Genomic DNA, 20,911 nt, shown 5'->3' on the forward strand with positions numbered 1-20,911 from the left:
ATTGCAATCAGTTCATAGCCTCTTTGATTACTTTTGATTTTATTTTTTTTGTTGCATTAATTATATCATTTTCACATTATCCTGTCAGTGCTCAAACCGTGAGATGGGCAGCATATAAATGAATAATAAAAAAATATTTTTAAAGTTTGCCACCCAGAGTTTAGAGTTGGGCAGCTTAAAACATTCTAAATTAATAATATAGATCGGCAAATTACAAAAGTATAGAGTCTGAATGTAGTCTTAAGTCTTTGAGTCCCTCTGTCATCCAGACTTGATAGCATGAGAGAAAATCATCTCACAATACTAGGCTTTATATTTACATAGACCTAAATGTTAAAATTGGATTTTTGATAGTTTTTGATGACCTCAACAGTTGAGGTTAGTTTTTGTTGGAGCACAAATATAAGACTGAGATGGATTTAAAAAGAACAAGAATGACCACTGTTATGGTCTTAGGAAAAAAAAAAAAAGGATTTTCCTTTTCTATGCCTTGTTGGGCCTTCCTTCTACCTGAGATGGATTTAAAAAGACTATTGTTATGTAAACGTCTCAAAATCATTTTTTTGTTCTTTAATTTCCCACATTCTATTCTATTCTATTCTGTTCTGTTCTGTTCTGTTCTGTTCTGTTCTGTTCTGTTCTATTCTATTCTATTCTATTCTATTCTATTCTATTCTATTCTATTCTATTATCGTGCAACATTAACAACATTCAGCATTGCCAGTCTTCTTTGGAAGCCTACAAAATTGTGGTGGTGTTGCTTTTTGATATTTTATGACATTATTTTAAGAGATTCTTCCATTCCTGAGTTACATCCAATTCTTTTCTATTTTTTTGTAGGGGCAGTAATTTAGTGATGCAAGTGAATGCTCTTCTTTCTTCTTTGCCAATAACTGATGACCGTCAAGATGTTGAATTTTTCAAAGACCAACATAGGTAAAAATAGTAGCTCCTTATTTTTTTTTTCATGATAATTCAGTTGTATGAATCATGACCAGGTAATTAGCAGTCTATTCTGTTTGCAATATTTATTGCTGCCACCATTGCTACTGCCACTGAAAAAAACAAGATTAACTTTATTTGAGTAATTTATATTCCACTTTTCAAAGAGACATTCATTGAAAAAGGCTGACATGTGACAAAATCTTTAAACACTAAACATATTTAAATATACAAGAAGGCTATGATCAAAGTGAGGTCAATTAAAATAAATTTATTTCAAGAAGACTGGAATGTGCATATGTAACAATTTAAATAGGAAGAATCAATATGCTTTCCTAAAGGTCCAATTCAAAAGAATAAGACATGGAGGACAATCTATGATTGGAAAACTGTCACCAAGAAAGTTTTTCTCTCATTGGCTATTTGTTAAGAACAAGTTGTCTAAGAAGCTAAACGGTGTTCAGAATTTAAAGTGAATATTCTTGAAATCTCTTTGTATCACTATATTTATTTACAAAGTTTATTTCTGAGTGTCAGTTTGTAGATTCTCCAAAAATACAAAGGGAGAAGTATCAGCCAGCTAGATCAAGTTCTCAAGTTTGCCAAAATGTAAGAATGAGTAGGAGGCAATGGACACTTGAAATTGCTCAGAAAAACTGGGGTGATTTGGTGTCTATCAATAAGAATGAGGACAGCTTCATTAGAGTAACAACCTTTGTCAAAATTATCAGACTAAGATAAAACACTTACCTTTTAATCTATCCCAAACCTCAGTTTAAGACTGACCATACTCTCCAAATCATTGATCTATCAGTCCTATCATTGCCAAATCATCGAGATTAAAACTGAAGACCATAAACCACAAAACCAAAGGGTGCTATAATTCAAGGATTGGGAAATAAGTAGAAGGGGGGGGTGCTCATAATAGATCTGAAGCACTCTTTCCTCCCTCTCTAGGGAAAATTGCTTTCGATGCATGCTTTTATTTGCTCAAAATAAGTGGGCACAAACTATTACACAGCATGTGTTTTTCTAGTGGAACTGTTGTCCACTTGAACTGAAGATACCAGAGATATATTAAATGAAATGTATCCATTTGTTGAATCAGGACATGTTTTATTAAATAGTTTATAATATAGTATAGGGACGCGGTGGCTCAGTGGCTAAGACGTTGAGCTTGTCGATTGAAAGGTCAGCAGTTCAGCAGTTCGAATCCCTAGTGCCACATAACGGGGTGAGTTCCTGTTACTTGTCTCAGCTTCTTCCAACCTAGCAGTTAGTAAAAAATGCAAGTAGAAAAATAGGGACCACCTTTGGTGGGAAGGTAACAGCATTCCGTGCGCCTTTGGCGTTTAGTCATGCTGGTTACATGACCATGGAGACGTCTTCGGACAGCACTGGCTCTTCGGCTTTGAAACGGAGATGAGCACCGCCCCTTAGAGTCGGGAACACATAGAGTCAGGAGCACATATGTGCGAGGGGAACCTTTACCTTTACCTAATATAGTATATTTCTTATGAACATTACATCTTCAAATCATAGATGCCTTTAAGATCTTTTGTTCAATGTTTAATGTCTCCTCTTTGCCTTCCCTACATAGCATACTGAAGATAAATCCAGAGCAAAGTGAACCCTACTTTGATGTCATTGGCATTGTTGATCCACTAACAAGAGAAGCCCAGAAGTTATCACATTTATTGATTGTAAGAGCATAGTGCTGTCTTATGCATTGTGGTGACCTTAAGCCAATTTAACATCGTTTTCCATACAATGAAACTGTTTTATTTAAGATCTTTCTTGAAATGGTAATTATTTACTGTGAACTGTATACATGATATGATGAGCAATCCAGGTTTAAAATTACAGGGGGTCACTTTGGGATCCTCAGTAATCATTTTTTTAAAAAATGAGAGTAAAATTAAATGTAAAAAATAAACTAATGACAACAGGTCCATCAACCAGCTTTAAGCAAGAAGAAGCAGGATAGAAAGAACAGTGGAAGTTTGAATGCTAGTGTTGAAGAAGACTTTTGAGAATACCATGGATAACTAGGAAAACAAGCAAGTGCACCATACATTTTCAATCCATAATTCTCATTTATGACAGAAATGACCAGGTTCATATTTTCCACATTATGGAAAAATCTGATTCTTTGGCAACATTGGAATAAAAGAATTACCAACATGACCAGGCTCATATTTGGACATATGGAAAGATCTAATTCTTCAGTGATGATGGAATAAAAGAAAGAAAGAATTACCAACAACCAGTTGATGGATTTAACTACAGAGGCAGTGCTCCATGCTTTTGCATGAAGGGCCATATTGGAGACAGTTCATTCCTGGAGAAAGTCTATCTATGGGATCACTAAGGGTTTGATGCCACATCAATCAATCAGTTGATAATTTTGGCATCATCATGACAGCAAATTGCAAGTTGATGACCTTCCAGAAAAGTTCCCCTTTATTCATCTTCTGGAAAGTTACCAAAATCACTTGAGTGGATCTTGATCACAAGATCTTCAGAGGAACTCCATTTTAATGGCCTGCAGATCCATATTAGCAAAACATAATGAATAACTCAGTTTCATAGCAGACTAGCTGTGTTTGACAGTACCTGATAGTAGGAGAATAGAGTCTTCATCCAATGTATCTGTTACAGTGAGCAAATAAACAAGGTGCTTCTTTTGATTTTAAGACAACAGAATAAGAGCTGGCCAATAACATGGTGGCAGCTGAATTCATTTCTGCTTTTTCTAGTCCTTGAAGCAAGACATAAGAATATAAACTGGCAGCAAACTGCACTCGTTACTAGCACTGATGATGTTACCTAATTAGGCTAATGAAACGTCTACAAGAAAACAATCAAGCTCAGAGAGCACCAAGGACCCCTCATTTCAACCCTGAGCTACAAATATTCTCCTTTATTGATAATAAATTGGAATAAGCAAAAAAATAAGCAGGTTCGCACTGTCTCCTACCATATTGCCTAAAGGAACATAGATTTTTTTTTTTCATTTCTAACGTGAACAGTGCAGGTTTCATTATTGTAGTAGAATACAAAATATAAAAGCAGAGTTCTACTACTCTAAGCTGAAATCAATACTTGTGACTTCACAAGGCAAGAAGAAATCTTAATCCCTGCTTTCTACCTAGAAGACGTATTAGCCTTTCCTTTTTGGTTCATTTTCCTATGATCAGATAGGTGCTTCACAGTAAAACTATCATTTCTCACACTTAACTTCATTGAAGGTGTACTAAGGATTCTTTCTACTAAGACTTGATTCCTAAATAAAGTTGATTATTAAATTGTAAGTATGTATAGGATAGAAGAGAAAGTGGGGACATGTAAATTTGCAAATTATGTATTTGTTTATACTTTGAAAAACTTACATAAATTAAAAGGATAGAATTCGAAAAATGGGAAAAGTTACAGAAGACTTTAATATGGGAATTGTTTTCATTAGGTGCTTGGTCAGGTTGTCAACATGAAGCTAAGACTGTTCATGAACTGTAGATCAAACCTGTCAGAAGTACCCTTGAAAAGGCAAGTAACTTCAAGTTTATTACCAAAATAGGCACAACAAAGTGAAAGTAGTATCAGACCTATCCCAACTTAGACATTTAGGAAAGAAAGACCCTTGACTCCATTTGATTGAAGTGATAGGTTCTTTTACTAAAATTAAGTGGTTGTAGCAAAAGTAAAGCTAGATCTGAGTATTTTCACGCAAAGGTTACACTTCCGCCCCGCCGTTGGCCCTCCCCCCTTGACCAGTTCATCAGTGTCTAGTAGGATGCCTTGAAGATGTTTTGGGAATGGCTCAGAGCTTGGCGACCCTCAATGCAGTTTCACATTTGGTTCCCACGCCAGGTGTCCTTGAAGGCTGGTTTATGCCAGTTTGGCACCTCTGGTTCTTGTCTCCCCTCTCCCATTGTTTGTCTTCTCATTCCCAGACCCACATGTTACAACCCCAAATTTCTTCCCCTTTCCTTGCAATTTATGGCAGGATGCCAGTGAAGTGAAGAATCTGGAGATGGTGGACCTGATAAGTAGTTTCACAGATAGTCTTTATTGGTGAAATGGTTTCATGTGTGATAATATGGTTCATGAAACATAAACACATTTTCATTGTCTCCAACATCTGTATCTGGAGGTCATTTCACTAATATGATTTATATTTAGAAGCAGGTACAGACTTGGGCAGGCCAGTATAATTTCTTCAACTAATTTGACCGGTCTTCTTCTTTTGAACATTTCTCTTGGTCCTGGAAATTGATTCGTAGAATTCTCAGCCTTTGTAGCTAGCTCAGCCAGGAGGGAAGTTGGAAAAAAAAAGAGTGCAACAAAACAAAGAGAAGAGAAACAGAAAGAGAAGGGGAGGGGGTAAAAAACAGCTGGTGCAAACACTACTATCATATTTCTCTGACAATCCTTCCCCACAAAGGAATGGGCTTTTGACAGAAGAAGGTCTACTCCAAGTGCATACAGAATCAATTTCCCTAGCCTCTTTCTTATTCTCTTCTTGTTGCAATTTTCTGAAACATCTTTGCTGTTTCTTCTCTCAAAATCCCCAGTTCCTTTTTCTCCCCTTAAATATTTGGTCTTCCCATTTTTTTCTATGGCTAAGCCAACAATATTAATGTGCCTTTTACCTGAACCTTCTATGCAGAGTAGCTGTACTCTTGAAAAAAATAAGCTTCACACCAGTGCTGCTTACATTGCATTCCATATAGGATATATGAGTTGGATATATTACTTCCCCAAAAGCTTTATGATCTGGATTGATAGTAAAGAAACTGTCTTTGTCAACAGTTAACACAGTAATTGGACCCAGATTAGGAAGATAGAGCATTAGAAATTAAAAACAAGCGCACAGAAAAAAAGCCCATTAAAGTTCCTTGTAACTTAGAATATTTCTAATATTACACAATTACTTGCCAAGCAATACTAAATGTATGAAATTAGAAGCAAAACATTTGGAGGCTTTTACAAATCGTTGTGCAACCATCTAAAACAGGGGTCTCCAACCTTGGCAACTTTAAGACTTGTGGACTTCAACTCCCAGAGTTCCTCAGCCAGGTTTGGTTCCTCAGAACTCTGGGAATTGAAGTCCAAAAGTCTTCAAGTTCCTCAGAACTCTGGGAGTTGAAGTCCACAAGTCTTAAAGTTGCCAAGGTTGGAGACCCCTGCTCTAAAATGCTCTTTGCTTTGCCTTCTTAATAGTTATATTTTTGCCTTGGTTATAGCTTTTACCGTTTAGTTATGGAACCAGAACTTTCTGTGGGGTCCAATAATTTCTTTCCTCTTCCATCTGGAGCAACCTTCCTTGAAGTTCCAGAATCTCTTCTTCTGACACTAAACATGGCAACTCCAGAAAGTTGGTTGGTTGAAGCTGTGAGCAGTTCTTATGACCTTGACAACATTCATTTAAAAGATGTAAGTACTAGTTCTTAAAACATGTTGTACACAAAGTTGTAATAGCCAAAAATGTTATTTTGTTTAACTTTTCAGATATTTTAGGGCTTGTATTTTTCTTAAAAACTTTCATTTCAGATACGGAGAATGCATAATGTTTGAAAAATACTTATTCTGTTACCTTAGCTACGTTTATTTAAAGTGGTGCTCACACTCCTCATAACAGCTTCATTGGCAAAATAACCAGAAGATATGAATAGAATTTGAAGGTTATTTGTTTGTATAAATTTATTGGCTGCCCAACTCCAGTGGACTCTTGACAGCATACAAAACCAGAAAAAAAGATAAAATCAGACAGACAGCCCAGACTAAAATGATCTGATAAGCAATAAAAGCAACAATACAAAACAGAAGCATTCAAGAAGCCATGAACATCAACCCAGGCCCGAGACCAAAAGTAGATTTTCAAAGCTTTCCAGAACTCCCTTATCTCGGGGGGGAGGTGTTACTCCCTTATCTCGGGGGGGGGGGGAGATGCAATAGAGGAGGCACACCAGTGGTGGATTGTCCCTGGTTCAGACCAGTTCTTGCAAACCGGTAGTAAAATTGGGGGCAGGCTCCGCCCACTCACCCGGATGTTGTCATAGACGATCTGTGCATGCACGATCCTGTTGCGAACTGATAGTAAAGGTAAGGAGAACACCCCCCTGAGGCACACTTCCTAGATTCAACAAGATGACAATGTTGAATGGAGGGGACCTGCAGTGCACCCACTTTGCTGAAACAATTTGATACAAGCGGTCTTGTGACATCCAGATTTCAGACGATGTTACTCACTCAGTTTTTTTATTACGGAAAGCTAAGGTGGCTCAGTGCCTAAGACGCTGATCTTGTCAATCAGAAGGTTGGCAGTTCAGCGGTTCGAATCCCTAGTGCTGCGTAACGGGGTGAGCTCTCTTTACTTGCCAACCTAGCAATTTGAAAGCACGTAAAAAATGCAAGTAGAAAAATAGGGACCCCACCTTTAGTGGGAAGGTAACAGCGTTCTGTGTGCCTTTGGCATTTAGTCTTGCTGGCCACATGACCACAGAGACGTCTTCAGACAATGCTGGCTCTTCGGCTTTGAAAAGGAGATGAGCACCGCCCCCAAGAGTCGGGAACGACTAGCACATATGTGCAAGAGGAACCTTTACCTTTACCTATAAGCACTGAGCAACAATAATACATCTGTGGCCTTAGCAAGTGTAAACGCTCTGTGTATGGCCATGTCCAATACTTCTGACTCTTCATGCATGGCTTTTCAAAAGAATATGCATTTTCACAGGTAGAAGGAGTGGTTTCAGCTGAGTATGAATTGGAATATTTGTTGCTGGAAGGACATTGCTATGATGTGAGCACCAGAAAGCCACCTCGGGGATTGCAGTTCACTCTTGGAAGAAGGAATAATCCTTTCAAAGTTGATACCATTGTGATGGCCAACTTGGTAAGTGCTGGCTAAGGCAGGAGAATATGCACGGTAATTTATGCAAATGCTCATTGTTCTTATCTAATATGGCTGCTAATATTATTAATGTGGTCTATTACTGTTTGAATCTTATAGCTTGTCTTGTCAAAAAAGGATAGTTTATGGAATAACATCAGAGATACTGAAAACTGAAACTGAGGCGTTTAAATGCTTAAAATCTACGCTTGTGGATGCCACTTTTAAATTAGGGAAGTTGGCCATCCAAATTAATAAATGGCATGACATCAGAATATAATATTATAATAAAAGGTATGATGTCACTTTAACCATGTCATTAAATATATCCTGAGCAGGCTATCTAAGAATGGTGTAACCATGTAATCCACAGGTGTCAAACTTGATCGCGTCACATGACGTATCGTGACATATCATGACGTTTTTTACCTTTGCTGAGATAGGGTGGGTGTGACGCATCCGGTGCGTGGGCCCCCAGTTTGAGAGGCCTGATATAATCAGATGTAGTAATTGTGGCTCTAGGATCACATGATTGTCCTATCCCCAAAGTCTTGAGTATGGTCTCCAGAGCCTTTTGAAAACTTGTTGCAAAATAGCAATAGCATTTAGACTTATATACCACTACACAGTGCTTTACAGCCCTCTCTAAGCAGTTTACAGAGTCAGCATATTGTCCCCAACAGTCTGGGTCCTCATTTTAACCACCTCGGAAGGATGGAAGGCTGAGTCAACCTTGAGCCTGGTGAGATTTGAACTGCCAAATTGCAGTCAGCTGGCAGTCAGCAGAAGTCGCCTGCAGTACTGCACTCTAACCACTGCGACACCGTGGCTCAAATGGTGGGATTCAGGACTGTTAATGCACCCTGTGCACTGAATGGCTGATTTTAAGTGCTGCATGTCTACAATGAAACATTCATAGTTCACATGTTTTGGTCCATGTCGAGAATGATACTGTTGGCCTCTACACAGGCTGAAGTGGGTCTAAACTGTTTAAGAAATGGAAAACTTTAAGAAATGGAAATGGAAAATTCCAGACTTCTTGTGATTGAAATAGGGGAACACACTCCCCCAAAGTCATTGGCTTCCAGTGAAAAGAAAAGCAGTCTGTTAATTCTAGTATCTGAAAAATCTACTTTCTCACTTGAAGTGAAAGAGATTTGATCTTTTGATTCAAGATCCAGCATCAGAATCTAATTTAGATCATTTCTTCTTAGTGTTCCATGTAGATCAAGGAGACCAAGTTCAAGTTCCCACTCATTTATGGACTAGTCATTTTTTGTCAGTGAATCTCCATCTCAGGATTGTTGTGTGAATAAAATGAGGAGAGACCATGTTGAACTCTTAGAGAAAATGTATAAATGTAATAACTACAATATAAAAGAATACTAAGACAATGCTTGTGCATGTATTTGCCTTAATTAAGAAGCAAAATCCAAACAGAAAGGGTAGGTTTCACCGTTTGGCATCTGTTTGAGGAGTTAGTTCCTGGTATGACGTTCCTAAATCCACTAAAACTTTGGTTTGTTTGTTTGTTTGTTTGCTTCTTTTGCAGGGATATTTTCAATTAAAAGCCAACCCAGGGTCTTGGATTTTGAGATTATGTGAAGGAAGATCAGAAGAAATTTATGAAATATTTCAGTAAGACATAATTATAGTCTAACAGTTGTAAATATAAAACATATTTTATGTTGACTTGAAGATAAACAAGAGAGGTGAAGAGAAATATTTTGAAGACAGCAGCAGAAGATACTGTTCATTTTTCAGATTCCAGAGATAGATCAAAGTTGACATTTTTGACAAATTTGATATGCTCTGCATTTTCTCCTTTTACTGAGGTTTCCTGAACATTTCTAACTTAGACATGACCCTATTGCTCCATGTTCTGTTGCACTATTTCATTTCATGCAGGAATTTCATTATTTAGTACAGCTGTACTACAGCTCTTAATAATAGCCAACTTGGCCGATGGCAGGAAATGCTGGGACACAAGAGTTAAGCAACATCAGAAGTCTACAGCTTTTCCATTTAGTTTGAAGACAAGTCTAGAATGAAAGCCAGGTTGGCCCGGAGCTGCCATGGCTGAGACAACTCCCAGCGGTCCAGCCTACAAGGCTGATAATCAGGAATACAGCAAGTTGTACTTCAGCAGCTTCTGGAGTATCCTAAGACCAAGCTTCATAGCAAAATTGAGAATCAAAATATAAATATAAATGAATTGCATTGGAGTGGAGTGGAAGGCACCTTGGAGGTCTTTTAGTCCAACCCCTTGCCCAAATCATTGTCCAATCTTTCCTTGAAAACCTCCAGCAAAGGAGCACCCACAAGTTTGGTAATCAACCTCTTCCTCTTCACCACAAATATATAACATACCTAAAATTACATAAAACCTTTTAGCCTTCTGTAAAAAAAGGCCATAAAAATCTTGCTCTGCCCTCAAGCATTGGGCTAGGATGGGGCTTGAGTCAGTAATCTGGTTGGTCTGACAAGTGGCAGGAAGGGTTGTTCTATTTTTATTTTTGTTTTTATTGATTGCTGTGAGTCATCTATGATCACTATGGGAGATGGCTTATAAACTCAATAAATAAATAAAATCAGAACCTTTTTTAAAGTAGAGAGTAAGATAAGATAAAATGGGAGTGGTGTAAAAATTACTTATTGGTCATGGCTTAGGTTTGTAGAATTTGACTATTCTTAAGTCAAAATTTAGGTTCTCTCTTTTTAAGGCTACAGTGTTATTTGGCTTATTTTGCAGATAGTTTTATAGTTATCTGGTACAGTATACTGTATGTGCTGGGGTCTAGGACTGAAATGAAGATGTGTATGAGTGTGTGTAAGCTTTATGTGTATGCACACCCTCATATTACCTCTTCCCTTCTTTCTCTCTCCTCACACAAATAAACTTAACAAAGATACACACACGTTAATTTAACAAAGTACAGCTTACAACCAAGCGCTTCTTGAGACTCAAACATGTAAGCATTTGGTTGGTGCCTTACATGGGTCAGTCTGACACTAGAAATTCATTTGCTTTTTGCCTTCTATTTTGAAAGTTTTCTTTGAAAAAAAAATACTCTGTCCTTTAGACACTTATGGTGATGTTATTCATGACAAGATCATAAGTTAGAAGAAGCTGCACCTGTTAACCAGAATCTTTATGCTGTGTTGCTAAGAATGATGGCAGATCTAAATTGGGAATCTCAAGTGACAGGATTTCAGTTTGATCATTGTGATTCCCTTGCAACTAAATCTAGAGCTTGTCTGTTTATTTATAATTTTATTAGGCACCCTCAGAGTTTGAACTCTGCAGGAATTCTGCAAATTGGACATAGGTTGCCTCCTCCTTGTATTGTCTTGGGAATCAGCTAATTTCCCCAAATTAACTTCCTTCTATTTTGCTCTGTGAGTTACTGCATTCTCTCAGTTGATGTCATTTCCTTACTACAGACCAACTTTACAGGGAAGAAGTTCCATAATTGAGATGAAATAGTAGAGGCCTCCTTAATATCAAGTATTAAATTTCTCATTTTGGTGACACTTATTTCCATGGTCAACTGATGCAGTAAGATTCAGCTTTTAACATTTGGGTTCTAAAATGGAAACCAGCAGTCAAAAACAAAGTGGAGTCGTTTCCACAAAAGAGTTTCCTAGAATCCTAGAATATAAAGATTCGAAGAGAGTTTGGGGATTCAAGTCCAACCCCTGGTCAGTGCAGGAACCTTCCCCAATGGCCTTTTAGCCTCTATTTCATCCCCTTGGTTGAAGAACAGACCACCATTTCCAAAGCTCTCTACATGGGGCTCCCCTTGAGGAGCACTCGGAGGCTCCAACTGGTGCAGAGTGCGGTCGCGCGGGTGGTGACGGGAACGACGTGGCGCTCCCATGTAACACCTCTCCTGCGCGAGCTGCACTGGCTCCTGCTGGTTTTCCGAGTGTGCTTCAAGGTTTTGGTTATCACCTTTAGAGCGCTCCATGGCTTAGGACCTAGTTATTTACGGGACCGCCTGCTACCACCAGGACCGCCTCCCACCGACCAGTATGCTCCCATAGAGAGGGGCTCCTCCGGGTGCTGTCGGCCAAACAATGTCGACTGGCGGTCCCCAGGGGGAGAGCCTTCTCTGTGGGGGCACCTACTATCTGGAATGAGCTCCCCCCGGAGATACGGAGGATCCCGGATCTGCGTACCTTCCGTCGTGCGCTCAGAACTTTCTTGTTTCATCAGGCTGGCCTGACCTAAGTCTTTCCCCTTTTTAAATGGAAATTTTAAATTTGGTTTTAAATTATTGGGGTTTTAAATTTGTTCAGCCAAATTATTTAATTCGTTTTATTCTATTTAAAATTTTGTATTTATATGTTTTATTCTATGGCTGTTCACCGCCCTGAGTCCTTCGGGAGTAGGGCGGTATACAAATTCAATAAGATAAAAAATAAAATAAAAAAAGCTGGTTTGTAAGATTTCATTCAAAATGAACAGAAAGTGACAAGCTGGAATGTCTTTGTTTTGCTTGACTCGAGATGTTTGCCTCTTAATTCATTAAGAATCAAGACTTTCTGAAATAACTGATGATATTCCACTAATCGGAATATGTGGGTAGCTGCCTCTTTTATCTCTCACTTCAGCACCTGCCTTTTTCAGTGCTGTTTTAAAAATAAGTGAACCAGAAATAGTTTAAAATGGGTTAAAAACAAGCAAACTTTGGGGGCGGGGGGGGGAAAATAATTTGTCATGTTTCATATTGAACCAATTTTACTTTTCCCAAACCACAATTTCTTAAATACTTGCCTGTGCTAAAATGAATAGAGCTATAGTAATTAATGTACCTTCCCTCTATTTCAGGGATGTCAAACTTGCGCCCACAGGCCAGATGCATCATGCACTGGTCATGCCCACCCCCAGTTTAGCAAAAGGGGAAAAAGTCACAATACGTCACGTGACAACAACGTGATGCTGCGAGTTTGACACCCGTTCTACAGAAGATTACAGATGATCCTTGATTTATGACCACAGCTGAGCCCAAAATTTCTATTGCTAAATGAATTTTGCCCCATTTTACAACCTTTCTTGTCAAAGTTGATGAGTGAATCATTGAAGTTGTTAAATTAGTAATACGGTTGTTAAGTGAATCTGGCTTCCCCATTGACTTTGCTTGTCCAAAGGTTGCAAAAGGTGATCACATGACCCTGGGACACTGCAATTGTCATAAATATGATTCAGTTGCCGAGCATCCAAGTTCTGATCATCTAACCATTGGGAGGCGGCAATGGTTGTAAGTGTGCAAAATGGTTATAAGTCACTTTTTTCAATGCCATTGTAACTTTGAACAGTCACTAAATGAGTGGTTATAAATCAGGAATTAGCAGTATCTGTCTGCAGGTCTTTTCTGATTATCATCCTTGTCCTCATCCGAAATTTCATGTACTTCCATAAGATCTTATTTGTCACATATATACTGATAAATGACTCTCTTATGAGGAAAAGATTCCAAAATGGCAGTGAAATCATACATATTTTGCAATGCCCAAAAGCCTCATTCGCTCAAGAGCCTCATTCTCAATTCTTCTTCATGACTTTCTTAAATCTAAGCCTCTTGATGATTATTTTCTTCACAGTGTGTTTTTCTACCACTTAGGTTTTTTGACTGGGGGGGGGAGGAGGCTGTGAGTGTTGTAATAATTACAACAGTAATTATTATATCTAATTTTTATTTGAAGATAACTTACTTTCTTTTCTCTCTAGGCACGAAGGAACAGATTCTTCTGGAAGTCAAGAAGAAGTTATTGTAGTTTTAAATAGTTTTAGAAGCAAAATCATCAGAATCCAGGTACGTACGCTGGCAAATTAAGATTGAAATGCTTAGATGATTGATAAATTAAGTCAACATTGAATGTGATTAATAATAGAAATTGCTGACTGTTTTGTCTATGCTGTAAATATTGTTTGGTTGGATGTGTAGGTACAGAAAAAACCTGACAGTGAAAATGAAGATCTCCTGAATGAAGTAACAACAGAAGAGGAGGAGGATTCCATGGGCAGGTAAAATGGTTGGACTTTACTTGGGTCTTGAGATGAGAGATGAGACAGAGAGACAGAGAGAGAGACAGAGAGAGAGAGAAAGAATGATACAAAGAGAGAGAGAGACAGAGAGAGAAAGAGAAATATAGACAGAGGCAGAGAAAGAGAGAGAGAGAGAGACAGAGAGAGAGAGATAAGAGAGAGAGATACCTGTTTCCTGTAGAAAAGAAAACACCGGGAGCCACAAAACCTGGGTAGGCATGGCTGGAGGTGGGGGTGGGGATATCATGTACTGTAACTGGGTGGGAGTCGAGTTGGCCATGTCCACCCAGGTTTTGTGGCTCCTGGTGTTTTGTTTTCTGTGGGAAACAGGTCAAATGGCTCTTTTGAGTGTTTTAGGTTGCAGAAACAGGCGGCCAAGCTAAGTGCCTGAAGGACCCCATCCTGTCACTGGGAGTCCAGGTGCTTCAGCGAGCGATGCACTGGATTCATATTAGTGGTCCACGGGATTTAAAATTATGAATTTAGTTGTCCCTGAAGTCTGAAAGGTTGGTGACCCCTAGAATAGGAGATACCTGCCTCAACAACAGTAACTGTGAGAGGGAACTAGGTGTCCTAGTGGACTGTCACTTAAATATGAGCTACCAACGTGCTGCAGCTGCCAAAAAAGCCAATGCAAATCCTAGGCTGCAACAACAGAGGGCTAGCATCAAGATCACAAGAAGCGATAGTACCGTTTTATAATATATTAGTGAGACCACACTTGGAATATTGCATCCAGTTCTGGTCACCACAACAAAAACGATTCTGAGACCCTAGCAGGAGTGCAGAGAAGAGAAACAAAGATGATGAGTCTTGAGGCTATGATGAACAGTTAAAGGAACTAGGTATATCTACCCCAAGGGTCAGCAATCTGCGGGTCTGGAGCCGCATATGCCTCTTTCACCCCTCTGCTATGGCTCCCTGTCACTCAAAATATGCATCACAACCGCCAATGTGCGACACCCGCCGGCACGTGATTTATCGAGCTTTTCAAACCCCGGTAGCTTTTCAACCCCATGGATAAATCCAAGAAAAGAAAAGTTTCAGAAGAAAACAGAAAGTATAATTCAATTACAAATGCTAGTTTTGTGGCCGCTCAAGAAATAGTCAGGCACGGGAAGGGTTTTGTGGCTCCCGGTGTTTTCTTTTCTGTAGGAAACAGGTCCACTTTGAGAGTTTAAGGTTGCAGACCCCTGGGCTAGCCTAACAAAGAGAAGGACTGGGGTGAAATGTTAGCTGTCTTCCAGTACTTAAGGGGCCGTTACAGAAAATGGGAGTTGACTTATTTTACAAAGCACCTGAGAGCAGGAAAAGAAGCAATCTGTGGAGGCTCTTCTAAGAAAGATTCAACCTGGAACTAAGGAAAATTTTCCTGATAGTGAAAACGTTTAATCAATTGGAACAGCTTGCCCCCCGGAGATGTGGGTGCTCCATCACAGGTGGTTTTCAAGAAAAGATTGTACATTCATTTGTCCACGATGGAATAAGATCTCCTACTTGGGTAGTGGGTTGGACTAGAAGACTTCCAAGGTTCATTCCAGCCCTATGAGTCGAGACGAGTCGAGTCCAGTTGGCATTACTGTCAACCATTGAGGTTCTGATTCACAGCTTCTCTTGGGAAGAATATCCCACACTTTGATAAGGGTTGGTTTCAGGTATTGCTTTGAATTAGGATTTGATTTTGGTATTTATATTGCTTTAATCCCAATAACTATATATAAAGATTCTTGTTTTATTAGAGTGGCGTAGAAGCTTAGATGCAATAAATGCATACATACCGACTTTGGAGAATATATAAATTGTGCACCTTATAGTCTTTGTTCTTTTTTTCTTCTGATATGATTTTTTTCTTTTTTCTTGTTTCAGTAATGCAAGATGATCCCTTTTATATGTCTTAAATACAAACTGAATAAAATATTTTTGAAGTTTTACAGGACGAACTTGGAAAGCAGATCTGGAGAGGAAAATTGATGTGTTGAATATATTTTCTGTTGCTTCTGGCCATTTATATGAGCGCTTTTTAAGGTATCTGAAATATTTGGGTGAAGGGGTTGTTGAGTGATGACAGGGTGGCTGACTGTGTATATTCCAATGTACTTTAACCTTGAAACTGATGAAGAATACTTAATGTGGAAGATTTGAATGTAAGGAACTTGTTTAGTTGGTTTTTTAAAGCAAGGTTTGAGTATTTAAACCTTGCTTTATGTTGATTTTATTCTTTTTGAAAAAATGCTATGCAGGATCCAATCTGGGTTTGTCACCGGGACCAGAAGTTTAATCTTCCAAACTTTTCGATTTGTGCTGGAACTTATCCTCAGGGGAAAAAAGTTATTATAAAGTTGCTTTTTGGTATCTCTGTGAAATAGTGCACATATTACTCATGAATGCTATGAATCTCTCAAGGCACTTGTGATTGATTATTTTTGTTTTATTATTATTATTCTTGTTTTCCAGAGTTATGATGCTTTCCGTTCTACGCCACACAAAGACACCAGTAAAATTTTGGTTTCTGAAAAATTACCTTTCACCTACATTTAAAGTAAGCACAGTATTTCATTTTTAAAATCCATTGCAATTTTAATCACAACAGATCTTGGCTATTCTAATTGCAAAGCATCAATGTCAATTTTAGCTTATTTAAGCATGTTTTGGGAAATGCAGTTCTGGTTTTTATTTTACAATAGATTTAACTTAAGTAACTTGCAATAATAGTAGTTCTAATTTTGAATTTTTGAAATAGTTTGAAGTTTTGAGGTAGTTCTAGTTTCGATCGCAAAAGTAGTGCGTGCTTATTTCGGTAGTTTGAATCTTTTAAGTTCTGTTACATCTGTACTAGCCCTGTCTAAAGCAGAGGTGTAGTATTTTTTGCTCCTTTAGGCAAAAGATAATTGGCTTTCCTATTTCATGTACAAAGTTTGACTGGAATGATACTGACCCATCATATCTATAGTCTGTTCAGTAGCTTTTCAGATGTTGGACATCATTCTGTCTTCACTGATGTTCTTTTCCCCAGTCTCTGTCATGTTTGATGACTGCTGTTACCTCAGGAGGTTGGTCCTGTCTTAAGTGCCTCACATAATTCTTATTCCCAATATGCCTTTACTTATCCCTGTCAAATTTTAATCAAGCTTTCATTTTTTTAAAAAAAATGCTTACTAGTTAAATGTATACTGAATTGTTGTTAAAGACGTTGTGTACGTTTAAACATATTTGAGTTTATGGCCTAATTGCCTTATTGTTGTTGTGACCGAGGCCCAAGTAATGATTACCAAACACAATTCAGTCCTGAACAAACTTATTTTATTAAAACAGCTGAAAATTAATTCATTCTCAGCTTAGTCCAAAACAAATTCTTCATAATCAATCCGTTGGCCTTATCACCAATCTTTGATGTCTTTGGCAACCTGCCAAAGGCTTTTCTTGGCAAAACCCCCACAAAGTACAAGAGACATTGACAAGAAGCACTGGAATCAACGTTGCTTTTACAAAGAACCCAACAGCTCGTTACTGCTCTTTTAACCTTATGGGAGTGGCCAATCATCTTCTGGCCTTACTCCCGAGTTGTCCTTTTTGCTTCAGCTGCTCTTGCCTTCTGGCAGCTCTTCGCATGCGTGCACTAGAAACAGGCTCCTCCTGTTCCTCTGCCTCTCTGCTGTCCGCCTCTGGAGGCTCTGGAGTCCACGCATCAGTCCCAGATGGCCCTGGCCCCATCTCTGTCTCCAATGCAGAGCCCTTGTCCGGGCCTTCCCCTGACTCCAGGACTGGCCCATTGTCCTCCCCAGCCTCCTCACTGTCCGACTCCACTGCCAGCTCTGCAGGCTGCTGTCGGACCACAACAATTATTGCCTTTGCCAGAAGGCAAAATGCAGCTGCCAATCTGCTCCTTGAATAACTGCTGTTGTGACATGTATGTGGATAACATGAAAGGCCCTCTGCATGTTCTCATTAATGAGAACATTTCCTCTGCATTGCACAGAGGAAATGTTCTCATTAATGATTGCCAGTTTAATTATAGATTGTAATCATATGGATGATCTGAGGGACAGAGAAGTTGCAAACATTAAGATTAAAACCTGCGAAGACTGGAGCTCTGTTCCCAGGAAAAATAAAACGATTCCAGCAGATAAAGAAAACATTTCCTCTGAAAAAATCTTGATCATGCAGTACTGTCTTTTTTGCAGAGAGTTCACTCATTACTGACCACATTAAATTAATATCCAGGCATGGAAAATAATATAAGTGAGAATCTGTATATGCATTTTTCATGTGACTTCGACCAATTCGTTGTGCCAGGAACAATGAAAATAGAGCTTGCCTTCTCTCCATGTCTGTTTTGTAGGCGCTTATACCTCATATGGCTAAAGAATATGGCTTTGATTATGAGCTTGTGCAATATAAATGGCCTCACTGGCTTCATCAAGAGATAGAAAAACAAAGAATCATCTGGGGTTATAAAATCCTCTTCTTGGATGTTCTCTTCCCATTGGCTGTGGAGAAAATAATATTCGTTGATGCTGATCAGGTAACAAAACATGTTAAAATATAGTATTTATGACAGCTTTAATTGACCTTGGTTTCCTTTGTCCATGCTTAACTCTAGATACAGTGGTATCTCGGTACTTGTCCTTAATTGGTTCCAGAAGGCACGATGAGTACTAAAAGCAATGAGTGCCAAACAAATAAACCATGAGAGTTATCACATGACCCTTTGTTTTAGCTGGGAAGGACTTCCTGTCTGCCCCTTTTCCTATGTCAGAAATCTTCCCAGCAAGGCTGACTTCCTGTCCACCCTCTGAGGCTGTCCCCCCACTTCCTTTTGCAGCGCCCTTCCCGGCATGGCTGACTTTCTGTCTGTTTTCTGAAGCCGTCCCCTTCTTATCGTAGTGCATCGAGTACCAAACAAACGACAAATACTGGGACAAATTATCAAGTCAAAATGTGTCAAGTACCAGATTTGTTGAGTTTTGAAGCAGTCGAGTACTAGGTACCACCATACTCTGTGCCATTTCATATCTTGTGCCGTTTGATTCCATCTGTTGGGGAAGTTTGAATGCTTTCTCTCTCCAGTCTCCAAGTTAGACTGGGAAGTAAAAAATGAAGGAGCAAAATTGGCTGAACTTCACCCAGTCCAAATCAGTCCACCTTCACTCAGGTCCCTTTCTTCTTTCTCTTGGTTTCATGGAGGCACCGTATCTCCATTTTTTCCCCTTTCACTTCAGTGATTAATTCATGCTCTTTTTCCATGTTTTTCTTTTGCCCAAATTGCAATCTCCCATGCTGGCATGACTGCCACCAAATGGCTTAGTGGTTTAGTCCTCCACTCTATGGCAGCATTTTGGTCAAAATGTTCTCACAAACTTTTTAGTAAACAGACAATATGTGGACTGCCTTGTCTTACAGCAAAGATATGTTGTACCACATCTAGCATTTCCTGTTAATGGTAAGGGCAATACCAATCCATGTTTGGTGCATTTTGGCCAGTAGATCCCAAGCATAACGAAATCTGCATTAGCAGAAGCATGCTCACACTATTCTGTACTGTTTCTCTCTTCTCAGCCACTCGAAAGAGTATGCAGCATACTGACACACACTTTGATGCTAATTCATTAATTAATATGTAGTAAGTAACATAAACCAATGACCCAACTGAACCTATTTTCAGATATATGGTAGAGCATGGAAAAATTTATCTTAATGAATAAGATGTCTGGTTTAGAAATGTGGAAAATAAATAAATACAGTTGTAATCAATAACTGTATAACCAGGAATTTATAGCCCCCTCTTTATTTTCTTCCAATATTTAGATTGTAAGAAGCGATCTGAAAGAACTCCGGGATCTAAATTTAAGAGGTGCACCTTATGGTTACACTCCTTTCTGTGACAGTCGTAGAGAAATGGATGGCTACCGTTTCTGGAAGTCAGGATATTGGGCTTCACACCTTGGGAAGAAGAAGTATCACATCAGGTAGGAAAAACATGCAAATCTGTTCTTCTTCTCTCTCCATGTACCAATTAATAGCTTTTCTGTCAAAAGTTATGCATTGAAAATTTCACTGTATGGGATTCTCTAAAGGACATGGCAAACCATAGAAACATCCTGTCCTTTTTATGTATTTCAACCAATGATAATAGCAACATTTTGATAATAATCCATTTTTTCAAGGGCAAGAAACAAGTCCTAATGCACTGTTGTAATTTTTTTTTTTTTTTGGTTAGTGCGTTATATGTTGTGGACCTGAAGATATTCCGGAAGATTGCTGCAGGGGACAGACTCCGAGGTCAATATCAAGCACTTAGTCAGGATCCAAACAGTTTATCCAACCTAGATCAGGTATGCTGTAGTCCATAATATATGCTACCAAGAAAAACTTCTCTTAACCCAGGATTTCATTGTGGCTAAAAAGTGCTGAACTGGCATATTTATAGAGCCCTGCTTGCGATGACCCGGGGCATGACACAAAGGCAAGATAGCCAGAGAACTGATATGAGTCCCTTTATTATCACCAACTGTGCCCCCAATGTCCCTTTCAACTCTCTGGCCTGGAGAGAGCTCTTCCACCAACCTGTAATAGTCTTTGGCTCACAATATTTCAGTCCCAAATGTTGTAAGCAGAAAACTTTCAACTATAAATCCATCAAGGCAAGATAAGGCAATTAATCCGGCAGGGCAGCAAGATAAGGAGTTCCAGAAGTGAAGAGCCTTGATAGTACAGGGGTTTAGTGCACCCTGTTATTAACACAGCTGCCTGCAATTTCTGCTGGTTCGAATCTCTCCAAGGCTCAAGGTTGACTCAGCCTTCCATCCTTTCTAAGGTAGGTGAAATGAGGACCCAGTTTGTGGGGGCAATAAGCTGACTTTGTATAAAATATACAAAAGAATGAAGGCTATTGCTTAACGCATTGTAAGCCGCCCTGAGTCTCCGGAGAAGGGCGGCATATAAATCAAATTAAAAAAAAAAAAAAAAAAGTAGCACGGCAGTAAATCAAACCAGTTGGAAGAATGCCAGGAACTCAGATAAAC

At 38.9% G+C, this 20,911-nt stretch overlaps 1 protein-coding gene across 3 annotated transcripts in view; it reads left to right on the top strand.

Annotated features, from left to right (window-relative positions):
• Positions 1-20,911, top strand: part of UGGT2 (UDP-glucose glycoprotein glucosyltransferase 2) — a 68,874-nt gene that overhangs the window by 44,356 nt on the left and 3,607 nt on the right. For 2 of the 3 annotated variants that reach the window (XM_087895446.1, XM_087895447.1), the window contains 13 exons: positions 841-936; positions 2,543-2,645; positions 4,409-4,488; positions 6,189-6,378; positions 7,682-7,840; positions 9,390-9,475; positions 13,572-13,656; positions 13,789-13,868; positions 15,816-15,914; positions 16,344-16,428; positions 18,229-18,411; positions 19,695-19,855; positions 20,107-20,221. In XM_087895446.1, the coding sequence (XP_087751572.1) occupies positions 841-936; positions 2,543-2,645; positions 4,409-4,488; positions 6,189-6,378; positions 7,682-7,840; positions 9,390-9,475; positions 13,572-13,656; positions 13,789-13,868; positions 15,816-15,914; positions 16,344-16,428; positions 18,229-18,411; positions 19,695-19,855; positions 20,107-20,221 (1,522 nt within the window). The remainder of the gene's footprint in view (positions 1-840; positions 937-2,542; positions 2,646-4,408; positions 4,489-6,188; positions 6,379-7,681; positions 7,841-9,389; positions 9,476-13,571; positions 13,657-13,788; positions 13,869-15,815; positions 15,915-16,343; positions 16,429-18,228; positions 18,412-19,694; positions 19,856-20,106; positions 20,222-20,911) is intronic. The other variant, XR_015734562.1, reaches the window with a different exon arrangement.

Source organism: Pantherophis guttatus, chromosome 5 (assembly GCF_059756535.1).
Source record: "Pantherophis guttatus breed Tessera chromosome 5, ASM5975653v1, whole genome shotgun sequence".
Lineage (NCBI taxonomy): Eukaryota > Metazoa > Chordata > Lepidosauria > Squamata > Colubridae > Pantherophis > Pantherophis guttatus.